Source organism: Mixophyes fleayi, chromosome 10 (genome assembly GCF_038048845.1).
Source record: "Mixophyes fleayi isolate aMixFle1 chromosome 10, aMixFle1.hap1, whole genome shotgun sequence".
NCBI lineage: Eukaryota > Metazoa > Chordata > Amphibia > Anura > Limnodynastidae > Mixophyes > Mixophyes fleayi.
The window spans coordinates 41,683,231-41,705,676 of record NC_134411.1 but is presented as its reverse complement, the minus strand read 5'-3'; the positions used below and the strand labels follow the sequence as shown (position 1 = coordinate 41,705,676).

Below are 22,446 nucleotides of genomic sequence, written 5' to 3'. Positions count from 1 at the left end.
AACCTTTATTGTGTTTGTAAGAAGTGGGTCTACTGAGGATTGGGCAGGCTCCTTCCCTTGTAATTTTTTTCCCCTCCAAGCAGATAAAATAAGCAGTGACCTGAGATGGTGTAGTTTGGAAAGAAGCCTTAGCAGGATGTTTATTTTCAAGTACTAATGCAAACATGTGGACCCTCCCTCACTTTAAATGACCCCATAGTTTTGTTTGTTCTGGAACTTATTGAAAAGCTGCACACACCTGACATCTCTCTGAAAGATGGGTCAATAATTTAACTACCCAGTTGTTGGCAATATTTGCAGAGATTATGTCCTGTATGCTCTGTGCATTATGCAAGAAGGATGCAGTCTGATCACTCTTCCACCAGAAAGTCACCAACTGATGCTGTATGATTGTTGGAAAATGGCTTCAGGCATTGGTCCAGAATATCCCATAATTACTTGTTTGGATTCAGGTCAGATTACAGAGATGGCCGAGATATGTGGATAACGCCCATATCCTGCTTATCAAACCATTGAGCAACCACTTGTGCTCTGTGGATGAAAGCATTGTCATCTTGGAAGACATGACTCCTGGTAGGAAAAATGCAATTTGGAGTGAAGATAATCACTCATTACCATTAAGTACCAATTTGCTTTGTCACCTTAGGAAATGACTGCACCCAAACTATGCTAGGAAAATGCACTCTGTAAGTTCACAGGGCAACCAGAATCCTTTACTTTTTAAAACTAGTGCTCAGGGTTGTAGGTCTTTAGTTTGGTGCAGTGCGTGCACTCGTCTTTGTCTAGAACAGGGGTGTCCAACCTTTTAGCTTCCCTGGGCCACATTGGAAGATGACGAGTTGGTTTGGGCCGCACATAAAATACACTAACACTAACGATAGCTGATCATCCAAAAAAACATAGAAAACATAGTTAACATATTAAACTTACTTGGAAATGAAGTTAGTAAGAGTTAGGAAACCTGTTGCAGAATCATGATTAAAGTAGTAGTCCCATTACCAGCTACAATTTAACTTGCCTGCATCTGCCCCTTAGTGAGGTTCGGGGGAATTAAATGGCAAAAACTTTTTTTTCCTCTTTCTGCACCCATGAATCATTTTTTTATTGACCAGTTTGAAATAGTAACCAATATAGGTAGCATCAGGAGGACTAATAGAAATCTACAGAGATTTAAAGATAGGGTGGCGGGAAAAACGGCTCATGGAGCAGCCTCCGATGAGGGTAACAGTGGGTGATAATGTTACCCTACTCAGCACTGCACTTTTAAAATGGTTTAAAATATTAAAAATACAATCATTTCTTAATATTTATATTAGATACATACAGAGAACACAGCTAGTTCATAATTGCATGGTGCAAAAAGTCCAAATTCAGAGTAACAACAATAAGATACTGGATAATCTTTCACTGCTGCTGAGAGTTCGCGCGGGTGACTCCTCTGTGCTGCGCTACGCAATGGATGTCGTGTGTGATGAGGTCACCCCTGACATTCACTGCGAGCACCGCACGGAGGAGGAGACCAGGGAGGGAGCCGGAGCGCCAGCTGACGTGACCACAAGGTAAGTATTTCCTTCTTTTTTTTTTGCAGGATATTTTTTTCATTAACAGCGCTGCCCCCTTGCCACAACCACTGGGCCACATTTACAGGCGGGCTGGGCCGCGGGTTGGACAACCCTGGTCTAGAACATTGTAAAGTGTGGACCATCCCCTTCCTCACTGGTCCTGCCTGAGCTCATTGTTCCACGCAACAGATGTACGTTGGAAGGTGTGAGAAGCATTTTATACACTGCAACCCGACTTTGATATCCTGCTCTCTGCAGTGGCTTGTCCTCAAATTGATGCACGGATATTGTCACCTTGGGAGTATGCACTTCCTCTTGCTGTCCTTTACTGATGCTGTTTTCCCTCCAAATTACTATCTTAAATGTAGTCACTATCGCTCGTAAAACATTAGTAAGTTGTACTTTCTTGGTCACTGAAGCTCCTGCCAAATGTGCCCCACAGATCATCTTCTCTTTCAAAGTAACAGGAGTTCCATTTTGGCCTTATTTATAGGCAACCAGTGCAGTCCAGCATTTGTCTACACAACCCTGACCATGCTGGGGTGTTGTTTCCCTAATAAGCAACAGTGTGGAAGCCCTTGATTTCAATATGCTTGGTGTCCCTCATTTATCCTTTCTCTATATTTGTGTCCACTGCCTGTAGATCTGATTCTGAGCATGTAATACAATTATAAATCACTTATAATGTGTTGAGAGTTGTACTGCTATTTGTTTACTGTATTGTACTGTCTTGTTGTTTGCCCTCTGTACAAGGCTGCGGACCTCATATGGCACCCTATAAATAAACTTTTAATAGTAATCATAATGTGTATATGTAAAACTGCATTCGTTCGGTGCTGTTTTCTTGTATTTCCAACATTGTTTGGCTCATTATTGTTCTTGGATTATCTCATTATGCTCTTTCTTGCACAGGCTCCTTGGGCTTATTTTCTTGTTCTCGGTCTGTCTTACTCCTGCCCTGAGTGTTGATAGGAGCAACTTCAAGACATGTGAACAGAGCTCATTCTGCAGGTCAGTAACTAAATTAAGTGGATTTTTCTGAATGCTTTTTACCAAATATTATTGTACCAATAAAGAGAAGCTTCAACCTGTAAGGATATTTTTCTTTCTTTAAAAAAACACCCTTTTCTGTTTATGCATAAAATGACAAATGAGTTGCTGATTAGTCATTTCAGGGACTTGAGTCAATTCCAGCACAGCATGTAAACAAAGGATGTCTTTTTTCCTTCTTCCTGAATTCACTGTTAAAGGACATAGGCACTGATCGAGAAGGAAATCCACAGAAAATAATATAATAAGAATAAAGCAAGCTATGTGAAGTAGTCCTAATTCTTCCAGTATTTAACCTTCTCACAAGGAGTTAATCCTGTATTGTCATGCCTTCTGCTTCAGTATAACTGAAACAGCACATTAAGTAGCCACTGAACTTTATCCTCCTGAAAAGGCATGAAAAAGTTTATTGAAAACCACAGATTAGAATAACATAGAAAAGAAAGTTGTTTGCCAAAATTGTCTCTCTCTCCACCCCATTGGGTGGCATATTGTAAATACAATCCCAAAGACTACTTACCTTGGGGTTTGGCATTCATGAGATCCTGCAGACCCACTTGACTTTTGTAGCCTTCTGGCGCTGCTCAGCCTACTCCTACTGCTGGTAGTGTTGTGTGTGTGTGGTCAACATGTCTGTCTGCAATAAGACCGGGTCCTTTTTATAGTCGGGCAGCAAGCAGGGGGTAAAAAAAGGATATTTATGATGTTCTACCCATAACTGAGGAGCTGAATTTTGTATGGAATTATCCTTTTCATATATTTTGTGAGAAATTTATATCCATTTAGTTGTTTGTTTTTTTTTGTCTTGGTTAGTTTTTAGTCTTTAAACTGCTTTTTGCTGCAGCCTATTTGCATGTTTGATGCTGTGATAACCATATACAAAGTAGTTCTACAGAAACCATACAAAATCAAAGCTCTCCTATTCCTGGCGGTGGCAGCAATGTAAAGCTGTTGTAAATTCTGCTAATGAACTGTGATATTTAATTTGCATAGTGACCACATAATTTGAATGAGGCTTCTCTTTGCTGATGTATTTTATGCGCTAGGTTTTTGAAAATTGATCCTGACATTGTATTACATGAGGGACTATCTTGCTCCACTGGAAAAAGACAGCGAATGTTCAAATGCTTTTTATATTTAAATATTGTTTGATCACCACTTATGTCTAAAATATTTTTAAGAACATGTGTCTCAGTGTTGAAATATATATACTAATAGTGGCTGCTTGTGCTTGCTGCTATTGATGGGCCCTGGCTGGTAACATGAGCCTATGGCACCAGGAAACAATTCAGTTCCTTACTCTCTGCGGCAATTCAGCGCCCTCTGCATACGGTGCAGGTTTAGTGCTTTCAGTAGAGATTACCTGGAATGTGTGGAGCCACAGCCACTAAAACTATGATCCAGGGCAGCCAATCAAATAATCTAGCTATGGCCATGTGAAAACTACATGAATATTCTGCAGATGTTTTGTGGTAGCTTCAATCATGCTGCAATAGTAAAACAGAGATGGGGATAGGTTATATGTTTGGTGGGTAAGTTCTGTGGATGACTTTCTTTTGGGTTTCTAAAACACCTTTCCTAATTAATGCCCTTCAGTACAGCCATGTGGCATGCTGTTGTCTTTTCATAGAAATGAACATATTCATGTGAGGCTTTAGTTTCATCATAGAAGGTACTTTAGCATTAATACGAGAAAACCTATAGACTGTAAATCACCCTTATGAGGGGAAATATGTTTACAGGTCTATTCATATACATTTAAGTGATACACTTATAGGAAGGAAAAATGTGATTAATTCGGAGGTATTAAGTTTGTGGTGAGTGTATATTTTAGATGGATTGATTAGGAGTCGTAACTACATCGAACATTAGAAATGTGATGTAGAGTGAAATCAAATCGCACAAAGCTGTTCCTTTTAACCCCACTTTGAAATCTCCACTTGTTGTGGCCATCTTAAAATGCACATAACCACATCCATTGTTTTGGTATTTCTTGGTGCTTCAATTCCTCTCCTGTTTTGTGTGATCTTGTGAAGGCAAAGTACAGTAATCATCTGATTATTTCTTTTAGACGTCAGCGCAAGCTTGAGCCAGGCTCCTCTCCGTATCGGGCTTTGTTAGGGAGTGCAAAACTGACTGCTGACAAACTTGAGGTCCAGCTCATCAATGACAAGACCCAGGTGGGTGGAAGAAAGTCATGGGTGTAAAGTAAGATCATAAGGAAAGTAGGAGAAATAAAAATTACTGCAATGAACATTAGTCGTTAAATAGTGACAGATGGCATCAAGGTCCAGACGTGAGATTTACAGGGTGGATTTGGATGACTACAAAAGTCAGAAGGCGAAACTTCTGTGTTTTTAGTATAATAATCCTTTCTCTTCATATTCTTCTAGGTATCTCTCCTGCTGGAAGTCTTTGGACTAAATGGAAACATGACGCGCATTAAGATTAATGAGCTCAAACCTCTGAAGCCTCGCTACCAGGTTCCTGATGTACTGGTTGGGACACCCACCCCTGAGAAGTATGTAAACCATTGGATATTTCACGGTCTGCATGGCGTAGGGCAGGGCTTGGCAACTTTTTTTCTATCAGAGTGCCCGCTAAAATCTAGTCAAGCCCAGGTGTGCCAGTTGGGTGTTGGGGCAAAACTGCGAGTGGTGGTGCACATTGGGGGCGTATCTAGCAGGTGAAAAGTACTAGGCCACCCGCTTACAGAAAAATGCATTACTCACACATGTCCCCTCTGCCCAGCAGCTTTGCTCACATGTCCCCTCTGCCCACATGCTTTAGTCACACGTGTCCCCTCTCCAGCACACCTTCTTAACTTATTCTCCACTGCACAGCAAACAAGACTGGGAAGATATCCAGCAGCCCACCCACACTGAGTACCATGTGACTGCTGCAGTCACATGACCTGGCATCTGAAGGTACCTGAGCTGAAGAGCTTTTAGCCACTACAGATGCCCCCTGCACTCGCGACACCCACAAGCAAAAAAAAATAAAAATATATATATATATAAATTTCTTACTATGCCACATAGTTGTGTCCCTCGATTTGTTGCTCTTCCCTTTGGAGACTCGTCTTCCTCCAGAGACCCGGAGCTGCTTCAATAAAACAGAAGCTTTGTTTCGGCCGTCGGCTGCTTTACTGAAGCAGCTTCAGCGCCGGCATGCCAGACAAAGGTGGTCAGCGTGCCACGTCTGGCATGCGTGCCGGGTTTTGCCAACCCCTGGTTTAGGGTCTTTTGTCACTCATCCTAAGGTTTAAACGTTTATATATCGATGACTGTATTTAGGCATGTGTTATTCATGCAAGTCTTGTCACAGCCTGCAGGTGACTGGGCAGGATGACAATACTCTAGAGCTGTCTTTGGATGGTGAAGGGCACAAGCTTTTAGTGACTGGATCTCCCTTCCGTCTGGATATCCTGTCAGGGCGAGACTTGGTGCTGAGTGTAAACTCTCGTGGGCTGCTTCACTTTGAACACCTTAGAGAGCGGAAAGACACGTGAGTAGTATGTGGTATTGGGTTTTGCTTAGAGTGGTCATTAGTCATTGGGTGGCAGTAAAGGGGATCAGATAATGAGCTGAATATGTTGTGTAAGTTAATGAGAGAAGTATGGTTGTTTTCTTGGGATTGAAACTGAAATGTGTTTTTCTTTCTTTTTTGCTCTATGCCCCTTCCCGTTTTCTTTCTGCCCTCTCCTACTTCTGCCCCATCACCTCCCAGTCTCTCGGCTAAAGTTAGTAGTGCTGTCGGTAACATGTGGCATAAAGTGAAGAATCTTTTCTCTAGGTAATCATTGATACCGCTTGCATATGCTGACACCTTCCACACACAATGACTGACATAAATGTATATGGACACTCAGGGATACCAGATAGACAAAGCTAATCTTCTGCACCTCTTCTTCTTTCTACATCTCCCTGGAAATGTACCTGTTGTGATTGACATGGTGGCTGGGACAGGAAAACTTGTGTCTATAGCATTTTGACAGAATGAAGAAGCTAAGGGTTTGTAAGGTGACACTGATATGACCAAATGGGAACTTTTGTCAAAGTTTGGAGGGATTAAACACAGACTATGGGTTGCATTGGGCATAACCAACTCTGAATGATGGCAATTTGTATATTGATGTAGATCAGGTTGAGATCTCGGCTAGTGTTAATCAAAACTATTAACATAGCTGTTTAGTAGTTGTAGATGTCATACCCCCTTTTCATCACATGCCCCTTTCATATTCTAATCCTTTCCCTCCTCTCTCCCTTGCCTCTGCTCCTATCTGTCCCAACCTCCCTGGAAGCGTCACTCCTCACCCCTCGTCTTTGTTCGGCTTGTAGTGACTCGGAGAAGACTGATGTTCCCTCTGAAACTGATAATGAGAACACAGCAGAGGAGGAGGAAGCCAAGGAGGAAGAGAGCAAAAAGGTGAGACAAGGGGAATGTGGACACAGACTGAAGTGAAGTGTGAAAGCGGAAACCAGATCTACTTATGTCGCATAGAATGAATAAGTTTGGTGGTCTTAAAAGTCTCCTTTTTTCATAGAGGTGAAAGTGACAGGAGGGGGACAGAGGAGAGTGACAGGAGAGGGGCAGAGGAGAGTGACAGCGTGACAGGAGGGGGACAGAGGAGAGTGACAGCGTGACAGGAGGGGGACAGAGGAGAGTGACAGCGTGACAGGAGAGGGGCAGAGGAGAGTGACAGCGTGACAGGAGAGGGGCAGAGGAGAGTGACAGCGTGACAGGAGAGGGGCAGAGGAGAGTGACAGCGTGACAGGAGGGGGACAGAGGAGAGTGACAGGGGGACAGAGGAGAGTGACAGCGTGACAGGAGGGGGACAGAGGAGAGTGACAGCGTGACAGGAGGGGGACAGAGGAGCGTGACAGGAGGGGGACAGAGGAGCGTGACAGGAGGGGGACAGAGGAGCGTGACAGGAGGGGGACAGAGGAGCGTGACAGGAGGGGGACAGAGGAGCGTGACAGGAGGGGGACAGAGGAGCGTGACAGGAGGGGGACAGAGGAGCGTGACAGGAGGGGGACAGAGGAGCGTGACAGGAGGGGGACAGAGGAGCGTGACAGGAGGGGGACAGAGGAGCGTGACAGGAGGGGGACAGAGGAGAGTGACAGCGTGACAGGAGAGGGGCAGAGGAGAGTGACAGCGTGACAGGAGAGGGGCAGAGGAGAGTGACAGCGTGACAGGAGAGGGGCAGAGGAGAGTGACAGCGTGACAGGAGGGGGACAGAGGAGAGTGACAGGAGGGGGACAGAGGAGAGTGACAGCGTGACAGGAGGGGGACAGAGGAGCGTGACAGCGTGACAGGAGGGGGACAGAGGAGCGTGACAGGAGGGGGACAGAGGAGCGTGACAGGAGGGGGACAGAGGAGCGTGACAGGAGGGGGACAGAGGAGCGTGACAGGAGGGGGACAGAGGAGCGTGACAGGAGGGGGACAGAGGAGCGTGACAGGAGGGGGACAGAGGAGCGTGACAGGAGGGGGACAGAGGAGCGTGACAGGAGGGGGACAGAGGAGCGGGACAGGAGGGGGACAGAGGAGCGGGACAGGAGGGGGACAGAGGAGGGGGACAGAGGAGCGGGACAGGAGGGGGACAGGAGAGGGACAGAGGAGGGGGACAGAGGAGCGTGACAGGAGGGGGACAGAGGAGAGGGACAGGAGAGGGACAGCGTGACAGGAGGGGGACAGCATGGCAGAGGAGCTGGGACAGCGCGACAGAGGAGCTGGGACAGCAGGGCAGAGGAGCTGGGACAGCGCGACAGCAGGGCAGAGGAGCTGGGACAGCGCGACAGCAGGGCAGAGTGTCTGGATGCAGAGGGGGCATTTTTGCATACAACTAAATAAGCATTTCTGTCCTGACCTAAATACTTATTACAATTTTTTGACCCAACTACTTCTAAAACAGGACTGCTCGGTAATTATTTTGGAGGGGTGCCTTAAAATAATTATGGAGACTCTAAGGGTGCTGCGAACTGCAAAAGTTTGGGAACCACTGGGTTAATGTATTATTTAGAATATTTTTATATATTCTCAATCAGGAAGAAGATGAACCAGGAATGTGGGAAGAAACTTATAAAACGCATACAGATAGCAAACCTAATGGTAAGTACATTATATATATATATCTATATATATATATATATATATATATATATATATATATATATATATATATATATATATATATATATATATTACATTCTTGATAAAATTCAGTCTTGTTATTGAAACTGCTTTTAGAATCTCATGGCCGGTATAGTAGATCGGCTTAGATTGAAAACTGGGTAAGGAACTAGGGCACTATTTGGGTGAAGTTTGTATGTGGTCCACAGTTTGGAAACATACTGGTAAGTTAGTGTGTGTAGCGAATATGAATATATATATATATATATATATATATATATATATATATATATATATATATATATATATATATATATATATATATATATATATATATATATATATATATATATATATATAGTAAGCTCCACTGGGGCAGGGACTGACGTGAATGATTAAATATTTTCTGTAACACACTGCCTAATATGCAGACGCTATATAAATAAAAGCTAATAATGTTCTCTTATCAGCAACTAATAAATGCTGTGTAAAGATGCAAATAAAAATAATTCAACTGCTTTAAGCAGGGATCCTAAGTCAGAAAGTTGACAGTAAATTGGTGATAAAATAGTAAATGTACTCCCATATTATGTAATCACTTCTACGTTTTTACCTTTAGACTAGCTCTAAAATGGTGTTAGATAATGTTGGTAAATGTTCTCCATAACCTATATAAATATACTTCCATGACCAGATTAGTTCCAGCGAAAATAATATAAACTGTGGCAAATGTAAAAAAATCACTGAGCAGTTACTAATAAGAAAGGCAATGGGATAATATGCTTTCTTTTTTATGGTCACCTTTTTGGCTAATTATGTAGTGAACTAACAAAAAACTGGTAGGATCCAAATATTCAGAGGGATATTGTTAGTCAACAGTAAATATTAAAAAAAAAAAGTCTAGACTTTAAGCTTTCAATTGTGCACATCTCCTTCACTTGGTCTGGTATCATCATCGGCATCGGCTATTTAGTGCCACTAATTCCGCAGCACTATACAGAGAACCCGCTCACATCTGTCCTTGCCCCATTGGAGTTTAGTCTAAAATTCCTAATGTACACACACACACACGCAGACCAAGAGACTAAGGTCAATTAAATAGCAGCCAATTAACCTACAAGTATGTTTTTGGAGTGTGGGTAGAAACCTGAGCAACCAGAGGAAACCCACGCAAACACAGGGGGAAAGTAGGTGTTTCATGTAATATTTAGTATTGTACAGTGTTTGTACTATGTAAGTAAATGATGTCTACCGTGTGTAAATGTATGACTTCCTCTTTCTGCAGGTCCTTCTTCGGTGGGTCTTGATTTCTCTCTCCCGGGATTTGAACATGTCTATGGGATTCCAGAACATGCAGAAAACATAAGACTACGCACAACAGAGTAAGACATGCAGATTTCCATAGTGCTCACTGTTTCTCTCTCTCTCTCTCTCTTGTTTGGCCTTTTCTCTACACAATGCAGAAACTGTTTTCTCCTATAAATATTAAGTGCTTGTTTCTGAGCTTTCATTATCCAAAAGGAACAACTACCTGTAGACTTTATTTTAGAAAGGGTCAGTGAGTACTATTAAGCATAGTATAAGTATATTCCACCGTAAACAGTATATATTGACCAGTTTGTTCTTTAATCCGCCATGGACAACAGCTTACTGCTTACTCCTCTTTCAGTATGATGTCTCTTTTGTCACTTTTGACCAATGATAACTCCTTACTTTTTAGAAACACAGATCCATACCGTCTCTATAACTTGGATGTCTTTCAATATGAATTATATAACACCATGGCTTTGTATGGGGCTGTTCCACTGATGCTAGCTCACAACGTTCATCGTACTTTAGGAATTTTCTGGCTCAACGCTGCTGAAACTTGGGTAGATATTAGCTCCAACACAGCAGGCAAAGTAAGTAAATGGTGTCCTGTGAGATGCAGAACATATGTGGGAAAAAAAATGGTCAGTCAGGAAAAGAAGTCTTTCCTCTAACTTTGTTACAGACTCTCCTTGGAAAGATGTTGCAGTACATGCAGGGAGATGGGGAGACCCCTCAGACAGATGTGCGCTGGATGTCCGAGAGTGGACTAATTGATGTGTTCCTTCTACTGGGACCTTCCCCAAGTGATGTGTTTAAGCAGTACGCCAGCCTTACAGGTATTTATATATTCATCTGGGTACTTTTCTGTCTTGTCTTGCTAAATTGAGTTTGGAACTGGGTAGAGGGTGGTGATATGATTTGTGTATGTGCTCTTCATTGCAATGGATGCCCCCTTCCCTTTTCCAAACTTTGCTGTTGGTCCCTTTCAAATGCAGGTATATGCATTTACAGAATTGTACAATGCTTGTAACCTCCCCTCTCACACCTTTACGTAAAATACTAACAGTACATCGGGGTGACAAGATGTCCTCAGCCTGAAGAATTTTCTTATGTTCAATATTTGCTTTAAATGCAAATGATACAGAAAAAGTATGTGTACTTGTCATGAATCTTGTCTTTGAACTGAAATATACATATGTTCTCTCAATAAGCAACATGGGTAACGGATGCTGGGTTCTGGTCCTCCCCTAGTTGGAGGCATAGGGTGGGTTAAGAAGACTCCTCTTGCAGTCTATATCACTATAGCTTCTCATTTGAGGACACCACGGGGGGTTGAGTGGGTAGGTATATCCTTCCACAGAACAGGCCTAAGCGAAACGATTGACGCAAGAGCTCCATTCAGCCCCCAATCCAGCCTGCCTAGGAGTGTTATTCTCTATTCAGTTTTACTTCTCTTATTGTCCTGGTCTCTTTACTAGGATAGTGATAAACTGAGCAGAAGCAGGGGGATTGTAGGGAGATGAAGAGTTGGGTCCTGTCCCAGTGCCCTGTCTCCTAGTTTTGCTTGACAGAACAAGCGACCAGGCAAGTGTTCAGAAATACAGCTATCTGAATATATATTTTTAAATTGGGAGGGAAGAGAGAGCTATTCCATACCAGGTAGTATAGCTTCTCCTTTTTAGGCTTTGAAAATGTATTTTATCTTTGGGGCGGGGGATACGTGTGTAAAGCCTGCTTTACCGTGTTTTCTATGGTAAATCATTTGTATGCACACTCGTACAGGGACCCAGGCTCTACCACCATACTTCTCACTGGGATACCACCAATGCCGTTGGAACTACAATGATGAGGACGATGTACGTAATGTGGACAATGGCTTTGATGAGCACAATATGCCGTATGACGTTATCTGGTTAGATATTGAGCATGCTGATGGAAAAAGATATTTCACCTGGGACCCTCACAAGTTTCCCACTCCAAAAGATATGCTGACAGGGCTGAAAGAGAAGAGGCGGAAGGTGAGCTACCCTATTTTGTTATCCTATTTTGTTTTGCTGTAGAACTTCATTATTTGGTCTATTTATTTGAAGTGTCCTCTCATCCACCAGTATAGAAAAAAAGGTTTCCCATTCTTTCTCTTTCCTAAGGCTTAAATATTATAGGCTTTTTACATTCTTTGTTTTCCTTATTTCACTCTTTCACTTTACTGCAGATGGTGGCTATCGTTGACCCTCACATAAAGATAGACAGCGGTTACCGGATTCACAATGAAATTCGATCTCGTAATTTATATGTTAAAACAAAAGATGGAAGTGACTACGAGGGCTGGTGCTGGCCAGGTAGGTTTTAGTGCAGGGTCTGTCGGGTTCTTCAACTGGAAGTCTTTTTTGGGAATGTAACGATAAGACAGGAGTGGAAGAACCTTTTTAGTCCAAATGTTTTTATTACATTTTGGTTTATAAAATGCCAACAGATTCCATAGTGCTGTATATATGGGTATTTTCTGAGTCCCTTCCATAAACATAAATAGGTACTAGGGGGTAAGGACATTGCCTGCAAGAATCTACAATGCGAAACTCCTGCGGGAAAGCATAACAAGATATGGTCTGTGCAGTTGCCTTAGTAAGTAACAATACTGGGAATATAGTGTGCTGGGACTTTAATGACTGATACCGTTGTTGCAGTAGCTAGGGACTGTTTGGCTATGTTGTAACAAGGCTGGTTCAAACAATGTGTTTTTTTGTTTTTAAGATTTGGAGTAATGTATTGAGGTACTATATTCCGTGCATAAGGTGCTGCTCTGGAAAAGTCTTGTAGGCCCAAATCTAATAGGGTACTGCAATTTAGTTATTGAAAAAGTGAAGAGGGAGGTTTAGGGACGGATAGTACATAATAATGGCTCTTGGACAGTGTTAGAAATTGCTTTGAAAGTTAGTCTACAAAAATAAAAGGTGTTTGGCACTACTACAAAGAGACGTGTAGTGAGATAAATGTGTGAAGTAGAGGAATGAGTCTACTGTGTGTGTGTTTGTGGTTTGAATAGCAGATTGTGAAAGAGAAGACATTCTTATACTCTCCACATATGTCTTCGTTTTTATCTTCATTTCACTTTCAGGCTCTGCTGCTTATCCAGACTTCACTAATCCAGATATGCGGGCTTGGTGGTCCAGTATGTTCTCCTATGACCAGTATGAGGTGAAATGCTGAATGTTTTGTTTGTTTTGACAAATCATTATTTTTGGATTCCTTTTTCATTAACTTGTACTTTTAACTTTCTGTCTCCCTCTTCAGGGATCTATGGATAATATGTTTGTTTGGAATGATATGAATGAACCATCTGTTTTTAATGGCCCTGAAGTGACTATGCACAAAGATGCTGTACATTGGGGTGGCTGGGAGCATCGGGATGTACATAATCTGTATGGGCTGTATGTGGTAAGTACAGAGATCATCTGGTCTCATAAGTGTAAACGTTCTTTACTGGGCAAGTGATATGAGGGGGGAATTCAATTGTCCGCGTAATTTTTTTTTTTTTTTTTTGTTTGAACGCTGTGTTAATAAATGCCAAAGGACCAGCGCAACTTTGGAGATGCAATCGCGGCTGTTTTCACTTAATGCAGCGTTAAAAATCGTGGTATTCAATTTGAAAACTGGTAACGCCATCCCCGTGCGTTAACCATAAGTGCATGCAAATTTTTAGGGGAGGGAAGGGTTTAACGCGGCCATCTAGAATAAAAAAAAAATGCATTGGCTTACATTACAACCTTCTATTGTATAATATCTACATACATCACTTTTTAACTATACTTTTTTTATTTTTTTATTACTATATTATCTATACCATCACAAAACACATTAGTACATACATATTAGGTCATGCATACATATATAAGTGACTATTGTGTTCAGGTTAATTTCTTATTTTGACATGCTTTTTGCAAAAAAACTTCACCTTTTCCATGTTATAAATTACTGAAAAACATAATTTCTTTTTTCTCCCCATTATTTCAATAATTTTCTTATGTTTTAAATTTTTTGCACAGCCATGAGAGGTGTGAGATAAAAATGCTAATTTGGCAGTTTACCGCACCGCATTAAAAAAAGAAATGAATAGTTTTTCCTCCTCCCTCTTGGGATTCTCTCTTCTTCCAAACATCAAATGAAGATGTTCCATCACATAGTTTCTGCCGCTCTGTGCCAAATAGCCACTGATTGGAAGCAGTCCTTTGCGCAAAACTGCAGACTATTATCAGCAGAATATGGTACATGTATAAAATGAAATACATGACATATATCATCCGCTATAGATCTAAATCATTTAATAAAGTCTGGGCACCGAGGACCTCATACTTTCAAATTCCTTTCATTATGACTCTTCAACATCACTCCATCTGGATCCTTCCCTTCACCCTCTACCTCACCCTTCCCATCTCTCCCCTCCTATTTTCAATATTCTACCCCACTGCTTCTTTCCATTTAGGCTGCCCACCACACCGACCCCCTTTTCACTTTCTTTTGTCTAACTTCTTTCTTTTTAGTGTCTCCTTATTGTAAAATCTTGCTAATATCTATACCGTTTATCTTTTCTAATGGACGCTGTTTGTTTTACCTCCTGTATATGCATATACCGTTTGTAACACATTGTGTAATTGATTGATATGTACTATTGGCCCTTGCATAAATAAAATCTTATTACTGCTGAGAATTGAATTCCCCCCTGAATGTCTGCATTGTGGGGAAACTGTATTGCATATATTGGTCAATGTAGTTATGAAAAAGATGGCAAAAGCTTGTTGTACAAACAAAATCCTGAATATACTTTTGCAATTTATTTTTTTATACAGCAACAAGCCACTGCTGAGGGCCTGATTAATCGTTCTGGTGGAAAGGAGAGGCCATTTGTCTTAACCCGAGCTTTCTTTGCAGGGTCACAGCGCTATGGTAAGATTGTCTGCGAGAGTTGTGGAGAGAATCTTGTAAGTGGGATATATTAAGTGCAACATTGACTTGTGTATTCCAGGTGCTGTGTGGACAGGTGATAATGCTGCTGAATGGGATCACTTAAAAATATCCATACCCATGTGCTTGAGTCTGGCTCTAGTTGGTATCTCATTCTGTGGAGGTTTGTGCAGACTGATCAAATTCTTTCTCTTTTTTTATATTGTTTGTTTGTGTTTTTATGATTTCACTTCTGCTTTTTGCTCATAGCGGATGTTGGAGGGTTCTTCAAGACCCCAGAGCCTGAATTGCTGGTTCGCTGGTATCAAGCTGGAGCATATCAGCCTTTCTTCCGTGCTCACGCTCACTTGGATACACCTCGTCGTGAACCATGGTTGCATGGAGAAGCTAATGCAGATATCATACGTGAGGCACTCTTGCAGAGATATGCTCTTCTACCCTACTGGTACACAATCTTCTACAAGGCACATCGTGGTGCAGAACCTGTTATGAGGTGAGCTTCCATAATAATGGGAAGAGATAAGTGTAGGCAGTTTGCTGGAGATCGGGAGACTGGATAGAGGGATAAAAACCTGGAGTTTAGGTGGTGGCAAGATGGCATGTTCAAGTATTCAAGAATGTGTTACCGGTACCCAAGTCTTAGAAGAAAGTGGAGCTTCGCTGTGATATGTAACCTTGTGTTGTGTTCTATTTTCTAGGCCTCTCTGGATTGAATTTCCTTCAGATGTTTCCACGTTTACTATGGATGATCAATACATGTTGGGTGAGTTATTTGTGTATGTATAGGACATCATATGTATCTATATTGATAAGCAGGCTTTTCATGGAGTGTCCACTCTACATTTATGCCGACTGGAGTGGCAGCAGATAAATGTTTAGATATTCATATAGTAATTATTTTGTATGCATCGTTCCTGTGTAGGCTCTGCTCTTTTGGTGCACCCTGTGACAGAGGCTAATGCCCAAGGAGTGCAGATATATCTCCCAGGGACTGGAAAGGTAAGTAGACGACTTGCTATATCCAATAATCCCTGTTACATTTTCTTGCGGATACTTTGTCTAACTGCTTTGTCCTTCTGGCAGGTTTGGTATGATGTACACAATTATCAGAAGTTTGAGTCTCCACAGAAGTTCTACCTTCCAGTTACTAGCAGTTCAGTGAGTATGAGAAGACCAAGCCTCATCTTTCCATACAGTATAAACTGCCTTTCTTAGGATTCATGTAACTATTAATGTTCTTATTTTTAAGCTAATCTCTTCAGGGTTCTTTGTTTTTCTTTTTATAGTTTATCATTGTTGTTCTGTGAGACCTTATGTCGTCTGCTTTGTAACGTGCCCGGTCTTTCCAGATACCAGTGTATCAGCTTGGTGGATCTATAATCCCTCGTAAGAGTCGTCCCAGACGTTCATCCGATTGTATGCAGGATGATCCATTTACTTTATATGTGGCACTGGACGTACAGGTTAGCACTCGTCGTGTTTCTTTGTCTGACTTGTTTTTCAACAGTAAGCTCACTTTTATTATGCACTGTCCATGTTCACCTGATTTTGGACTTTGTTTTAATTTTGGAATTGTAATTTTCCCTATATTTGTAGGGTGAAGCAGAGGGTGAACTGTTCTTGGATGATGGCCACAGCTTTAACTATCAGCAAAATATGTTCTTATATCGGAAATTCAGCTTCAGCCATGGACGGCTCACCTCAAGGTGCGTGTGGGGCAACATTGGAAAACGTATATATGCCCAATGGCACTAGATATACACCGGGAGAGATAAGAGGAAAAGAATGGAACCACTAAGTTAATGGTACCTTTAGTATTGGTAATTGAGTAAAGCAATTAGTCTGTTGTTCATTACAGTTCCCTGGATTCTCATGGAACATTTGAGACCCACAGCTGGCTAGAGAGAGTCGTGATTATCGGAGCTGCAAAACCGAACAGCATAACCCTTCGCCAGCCAGGTAAGTCCCAGTCTGCAAGAAACACTTGTTTCCGTGTGAGAAGTATGCATTTAACTCTGACCCTTGGGGCACCGAGGGAAGACGTTCTGAATAACAAACTAAATGTCAAATCGCTACTTGCTGAAGCTATTTTGAATAATTTACCAATAATTAGGTTAGGAGTGGTGTACACACCGCTGGCATAGTCTTAGTGATACAAAGAGGCTGACTCTACACAATCGTATACCTGGCATAGTCTTGGTGATACAAAGAGGCTGACTCTACACAATCGTATACCTAGCCATAGTCTTGGGGATACAAAGAGGCTGACTCTACACAATCGTATACCTAGCCATAGTCTTGGGGATACAAAGAGGCTGACTCTACACAATCGTATACCTAGCCATAGTCTTGGGGATACAAAGAGGCTGACTCTACACAATCGTATACCTAGCCATAGGTCATTTGTCTTAAATTTGAAAAGGCTTATTTAGCATGTGGCACAAATGTAGTTAAACCAGTCAAATACAGTCTCTGATCACTATTTTACAAATGTAACGATCTAGGCAACCCTCTGGTTGCCATGGGTTATTTGAACTGTAATATATTAGTGTACTTTTTGTCTACATAGAATAGAGGCAGACATTTTTTATAACTTAAACCGACGTTCACATTACTAGAGCCTATGCAATAACTAGAAAGTAGCAGTTTGTCACTGAATGGTGAAACGGGTTCCTATTGAATATTTGTTCTCTCCATAAAATGGTGGCCTGTATTGTCCAGTTGCAATAATTAATATGGGTAGCACAGGTCCTCTAGTTAGTGGGTGTAAACGTATTGTATGTAAGTTCCTCCATATTAATAATTTTCACTCATACAGACTTGTGGCCATAGGGCATTGTAGAATTAACACCACTTTCTCCTTCTGCATTATGGAGCCACAGATAATGGGTTATGTTCCACCCCTTGGAGTAGAAATGAGCTCCTCCTACTCTTCCTCAGGCTTTAATTTTGAGTTTTACCGTTTTTATTTTTAATTTGTGTCCAGAACCTGGTAGCACATCTATTGAGGTACAGTCACATTCTACGGCCTAGAGGCTTTTGAATGCATTATATTATATCATGTCCCTGCCACCAGAGGGCAGGGTTTTTCTGGTGCCTCCTTCCTGTATGGACACTATAAAAGTCCTCAACAAATTTTTAGCCGTAGGATCACTTCTGTCAGTGATCAAGGCCATAAGGTAATGGGAATTTCTTTCATTACCTGACCTTGTAGTTTGCTTCACAGGGGTGTGCTTATGATTGGACATCTTCCCTTAAGCCTTTCTTCACCAGATTATGGTCTATTGGGTGGTGCTTCTTGGTCCCACTAAATACGGGTAGGCCTTCACCAAAATTGCATACAGGTAAGGGACAGTCCTAGGAAACTGGCCCGTCCACATCTCGAGCTGACCATCTTGGAAGTACATGGCTGGAATATCAACAGGTCAAAAAACATCCATAATGCTGTTAACTTTTACATAGTTTAAGTTCACTTGGCCAAAACTGAAATTTTCCCCATTGACTAACCCATGCATCACCATACAGGACCTGGACCACGTTCCTCCATGCCCAAGTGGCCACAGTTAAAATAAACAATGCCAGCACAATGGCTCGCCTAAACAATAGACAGGGTACCTGCAGCCCCATGCCAAGAGAGAATTGTTGTATTCTGAGGTGACCTGAACTGTTTGATCCTTACATACAAATGTATCTACTTCTGATGGCTTGATATTTTTGTGGCTGCCTTCCACTTATTAGTTTTTGGAATTGTTGGGGTATTTAATTGTTGTGTTTGCAGTGCCATGACTTTACCAATTTGTCTATTGCTTACTCCTGATTCTGCTAACTCCCAAGCTTCTGCAAGATCTTAGGCTTGAAGGAGCGGGGCGGAATACTATTAATCGACCCCAACTGGCCTGTGCTGTTTTGATATACTGATTTTGGCACCAGCCATCTGCTTCAATTGCTCTTGAGGGGACTGGCAAACAAGGGATGGCCCTGACCCTGAGCCCGTTTTAGATGCATGCCTTCTGCCCCCTCAGTATTTTATCCAGTGGCAGTCAAGCACGGCTTCCTGACATTATTATTTTTCTGCAAGAGCCGACCATGTTCAGTCAACCTATCGGATCACTTTTTTTGTGTGGTGGTTTTTTGTTTTTTGTCCTTGGATTTATCGATATTCTAAAATGTGCTCATTGTGCGCCCCGTTGTGCAATGCACATGTGCTTTCACACTTGGAATGTAACAAAGGCATCTTTCTAAGCTGACATTTTGTCATTAGTTCCTGTACCTGTTTTTTGCAAGTGGTGCCGTTATTTCCAACTAAGAAGTCTTAGTCAAGCACTGACTGTGTGCTGTCCTTGTGTCTGCGTCCTAGGCGTCCAAAACAGGCTTCATTTTTCTTTTTCTTTTTTTTCATGGGCACCAGACATAAAGCATTGCTCCACAATTTCCTGCTGGTTTTAGATGGAAATTTGACAATCCTATGCATTGGGTGGTCATAGACCATGCTTGGCTTGTCTCTCTTGGGCAGTGCATCATTAAGCTGCAGCAGACCAGGTTTGTAGAGTGGCTACCCGGTCATGCCTGTATCCATATTCTGTGAGGTGAATGTTGTAGCCCCTGAGGAGACTGCCTTCATCAAAAAAAAAAAAATTCCAGGCAGCTGTTTCATGAGCATTCTTCTCTTGTACTAGTAGTATTTTATGTGTCCTCCATTTAGCCCAATGGCAGAAGAATATATATTTTTAACTTGCCATGAACTGAAATGGATCTCTTGTTCTATGGCTGATGGTCTTGCCTCTTTGCTGGCCTGATGGTTGTCAGGCGCCATCCCCGTTATGCACCTGTTATTTCCGGCTGGGGGCGTCCCTTTGCCAGACAACAGGGACGCAGCTTTCCCCGGCCATCTGAGCGCTATCGGGCGCATGTGCAATGTGCATCCCATGGCTAGGCAACAAGATGCTTCTCCCCCATCTCCTCCTCCTCCTATCGACATTAGGCAGCCAGTATTTAAACCTGACTCTGACACCATTAGGGTGCCAGAGTATCGGGTCTTTCTGTTAGTGGCTCTATGCTATTCGTGTTCCTGACAGTGGTAAACTGAGGAGGAACAGGAAAGGAGAAGGATTATAGGAGAGATGAGGTTTGGTTGCCTTGCTTAATAGATGCAGGCATAATCCATTCTGTGCATTCCCATACATATACTGATAAATGATTTGATAGCAAGAAAAATAGTTTTGTTTTTTATTTCTATCCTGAAGACTGCAAAATTAATGAGGATCTAAAAAAAAACATTTTTCATTTAGTGGACTACACAATTGTTTTTCTAGATTAGACTAGTTTAGCTATCAAAGTTGGACACTCAATCAATCTTTCCTTGTTATCCTTGTGAACATTTCTTTATCCCACCAAATAACAGCCTGTACTGTTCCAAGTGCACTTTCATTATGTTTGTTGAAACCTTTTTATCTTTTTCCCTTAGGTGGTTCAGAAATGCAGCTGGATTTTGACTATGATGCACAAATGTCAGTGATTACTGTACGAAAACCAGGAGTGAATATTGCTGCAGATTTCACGATGTCCCTGCGATAACATCACTCATCTACCAAGTCTTGAGGGGAAGGGGGTGGTGGAAGTGACAAGTTGATCCCTGGATTTGAGATGTTGTAGGGTGGACTTCATTCATGGACCAAATCTGAGAATAAAGTGATCAAGGGATGTGTAGAAAGAGCTGAGTGCATGTGTGTCTGTTAGAGTGTGTGTATATATGTTTGACTGAGTTTATGGGTACTGCCCTCCTGCACTTAATGGTGTATGTGTGTGTGTATAGATGATTCATGTACTGTCTGTCCCAAAAATGGTGAGAAACTGGACCCTCCTCTCAGACTAGACACGTTTTGCCCATTAAGTCCAACCCCATTCCAGCCTTTTCACCATATCTCCATAACATTTGCCTAAATCCACATTTCTAACATGTGGAAAGAAGTCTAGACCAGATTTACACATGACATATTACTAGTAAAAATTCTCAGGCTGCAGCCATCATGAATGTGCAAGTTGCTTCAAATCAAACATATTTTAATAAAAGATAACCTCTGACAAGCAACATTCCAACACCTCTTCCCCTCTACTCGACCTGTATCTGACTCATTACAGGGACAGCCCACTAATGTGACAACCTGGTGTAGCTCTGATTGTGGGGTGGCTTCAGTCTTCATCCCTACCCCATTCTGGCTGATGGTGTAAGTTTGGAGGGGAGTTAAAATGTCATTAAGTAAGGATTTTCTATTATATGCCTCTTTTTGGGGAAGTGGTTCCAGAATTCATATGATTTGGAAAAGTTTTGATAAGATGAGAAATAAAAATATAAAATAACTTGTTTTAGTGTATTTTATTTATCATGTACACCACATCTCATGACAGCATTTATCCTTTCCAGAGTAATTCACAGTAAACTTATTAGAACACAATGAATTCAGTACTCTTGTAAATTCTCAAATAAAAATGAATCTCTAAGGGAGTATTTACCAATTATTAATACAAACTACTCTATCAAATGAAAATAAACTATACAACATTCTCTTAATTACAATTTTTTTTTTTAAAAAAAAATGGACTTTTGAATTCATTGCATAAATAGTCTACCTTTTGCCAGAGGCACCTAAATAAAGTATGGAACACTCCATTATCTTCAGAGATTACAATTAATTGGTGTCTAACTTTGTACGTTTTAATTTGTCAATTGACTTAAAATGACTCAAATGAGCTTCTTCATGAAGATCAAAGAACAATTCAAAGCAAATCTGATAAAATGTCTGGAAGGCAGTAATAAGATTTGAACTACTTCTAATATCCTCTGCATCATTGTCACGCCCATCATAAAGAATGAGAATATGCCACTACTATAAGTTTAGAACAGCCCACCTACCAAAAATGAGCATCCGTGTGAGGAGCACTTATTTGGAAGGCCAGTGCCAATTTTGGTAGATTATAGGCTAAATGTCTGAGCACTTCACAATTCTGCACTTTATGGGGAGGGTTGCAAAAGAAAACCATTTTTAATGATAACTCCCAAGAAACCTAATAGTTAGCTAGAAAGTTTGTGAGACCCCACCTGCCAAGTGGAAGAAGATTCAATGGCCTGATAAGACAAAGATTGAACTTAATGGCCTCATTGTCAGGTGCCATCATCCCAAAAATACAAACTACTGTAGGGCACAAGGAATCTTTTCTGCTTCAGGCACTTAAACACTTGCTATAATAGGAAAAACAAAAAGAGCAAGATCAACAAATCTTAGAGAACCCATATGCGGTCTTCAAGAGACCTAAGACTTGGGAGAAATTATACTCCAGTAGAAATAAGTTCTGCTGTATAAATCCAGCAATGACCTATGTACTACAGCAAAGAAAAAAACAAATTGGAATGGCTTAATTCCAAAAAACAATTGTC

At 41.5% G+C, this 22,446-nt stretch overlaps 1 protein-coding gene across 4 annotated transcripts in view; it reads left to right on the top strand.

Moving 5' to 3' along the window:
• Positions 1-21,371, top strand: part of GANAB (glucosidase II alpha subunit) — a 53,671-nt gene extending 32,300 nt beyond the window's left edge. For 3 of the 4 annotated variants that reach the window (XM_075188580.1, XM_075188578.1, XM_075188577.1), the window contains 24 exons: positions 2,475-2,573; positions 4,684-4,792; positions 5,006-5,133; positions 5,940-6,119; positions 6,342-6,407; positions 6,953-7,040; positions 8,660-8,723; positions 10,030-10,126; positions 10,465-10,645; positions 10,738-10,891; positions 11,838-12,073; positions 12,268-12,394; positions 13,171-13,250; positions 13,347-13,490; positions 14,900-14,996; positions 15,076-15,177; positions 15,264-15,507; positions 15,713-15,777; positions 15,937-16,013; positions 16,098-16,172; positions 16,364-16,477; positions 16,611-16,720; positions 16,873-16,973; positions 20,479-21,371. In XM_075188580.1, the coding sequence (XP_075044681.1) occupies positions 2,475-2,573; positions 4,684-4,792; positions 5,006-5,133; positions 5,940-6,119; positions 6,342-6,407; positions 6,953-7,040; positions 8,660-8,723; positions 10,030-10,126; positions 10,465-10,645; positions 10,738-10,891; positions 11,838-12,073; positions 12,268-12,394; positions 13,171-13,250; positions 13,347-13,490; positions 14,900-14,996; positions 15,076-15,177; positions 15,264-15,507; positions 15,713-15,777; positions 15,937-16,013; positions 16,098-16,172; positions 16,364-16,477; positions 16,611-16,720; positions 16,873-16,973; positions 20,479-20,588 (2,848 nt within the window). In that variant the 3' untranslated portion in view covers positions 20,589-21,371. The remainder of the gene's footprint in view (positions 1-2,474; positions 2,574-4,683; positions 4,793-5,005; positions 5,134-5,939; positions 6,120-6,341; positions 6,408-6,952; positions 7,041-8,659; positions 8,724-10,029; positions 10,127-10,464; positions 10,646-10,737; positions 10,892-11,837; positions 12,074-12,267; positions 12,395-13,170; positions 13,251-13,346; positions 13,491-14,899; positions 14,997-15,075; positions 15,178-15,263; positions 15,508-15,712; positions 15,778-15,936; positions 16,014-16,097; positions 16,173-16,363; positions 16,478-16,610; positions 16,721-16,872; positions 16,974-20,478) is intronic. The other variant, XM_075188581.1, reaches the window with a different exon arrangement.
• Positions 21,372-22,446: the final 1,075 nt, after the last annotated feature.